Source organism: Pygoscelis adeliae, unplaced genomic scaffold, assembly GCF_000699105.1.
Source record: "Pygoscelis adeliae isolate BGI_AS28 unplaced genomic scaffold, ASM69910v1 Scaffold917, whole genome shotgun sequence".
Lineage (NCBI taxonomy): Eukaryota > Metazoa > Chordata > Aves > Sphenisciformes > Spheniscidae > Pygoscelis > Pygoscelis adeliae.
Genome location: NW_008825097.1, coordinates 2,488 through 3,503, shown reverse-complemented (window position 1 = coordinate 3,503; position 1,016 = coordinate 2,488). Strand labels below are relative to the sequence as shown.

At 64.5% G+C, this 1,016-nt stretch overlaps 1 protein-coding gene across 1 annotated transcript in view; it reads left to right on the top strand.

The window, feature by feature from the left end:
* HAP1 (huntingtin-associated protein 1) overlaps nucleotides 1-1,016 on the top strand; it is a gene marked incomplete at both ends in the record, with an annotated part of 10,748 nt that overhangs the window by 8,365 nt on the left and 1,367 nt on the right. Inside the window, 3 exons of the mRNA XM_009327019.1 lie at nucleotides 12-160; nucleotides 256-474; nucleotides 962-1,016. The exon at nucleotides 962-1,016 is cut by the window's right edge and continues 14 nt beyond it. Coding sequence (XP_009325294.1) covers nucleotides 12-160; nucleotides 256-474; nucleotides 962-1,016 — 423 coding nt within the window. The remainder of the gene's footprint in view (nucleotides 1-11; nucleotides 161-255; nucleotides 475-961) is intronic.

Sequence of the window (1,016 nt, the reverse complement as noted above, 5' to 3'; positions counted from 1 at the left end):
AATGGGGAGAGCTCCAGTGGCTTCCTCACCCCCAACGAGAGCATCGTCTCCACTGGGACCAACTACTTATGGGGCTCAGAGCTCACTGCTGGCTCTGGCTTCTCCCTCAGCTCCCTCACCTACCTGCCTGACAAGCTTCAGATCGTGAAGCCCCTGGAAGGTGAGGGACAGAGGTGGCTTCCCAGTGTGCAGAGCTGGAGGTGCCAGGAGGGTCCCACCACACCAGCTGAGCCCCTGGCTGTGTCCCCCTCCCAGGCTCTGTGACACTCCACCACTGGCAGCAGCTGGCACGGCCCAACCTGGGTGGGATCCTGGTGCCCCGTCCCGGGGTGCTCACCAAAGACTTCAGGCAGCTGGACATTGACCTGGAGGAGGTCTACAGCCTCAACGACCTGGAGGAGGACGATGTGGATGCCAGCTCCTTCCAGCTGCTCCCTACCTCAACGCCCGCCAAAGCCAAGGAGCGCCCCGGGGGTGAGCGTGGGGCAAGGGGGCGGAGGGGACATGGTCCCTGGGACGCCCCTGTCCTCCCTCCCCCGGCTGTCCCTCGCCCCCCCCCGCGCTCTTCCCTCTTGTGCTGGTGGCCTGTCCCTGCCACCCGTCCGTCCCCGTGGGGATGTTCCATCTGCAGCTGCACGAGGGCTGTTCTCCTGCAGCCGCCCTGCTGGGGTGAGCCCTTGCAGTCACGCTGGCATGCACACGCTGCAGCCCGGGCGTGTGGAAGGGACAGGTCTGAGAGAAATGTCAGCTCCTGTTCCCACTTGTGCTCGCAGCCCCCTCCTCTGAGCAAGCGCTGGACCCAAATGCTGCTGGAGATGTGCCCCATGCATGCAGCTTTCTGGTGGCGGTGGCAGCTCACAGCCTAGCTTTCGCTCTCCCGTGTGCCCAGAGCCCCGCTCTCTGCCTCTGCCTGTGTCGTGCCCCCCCTCCCTGTTAACCCAGTGTCTCCTGTCCCTTCCAGTGTTCCTCTCTGTTAACAACGTCCCCCAGACCCCGTCTACCTTCACCATCACCAC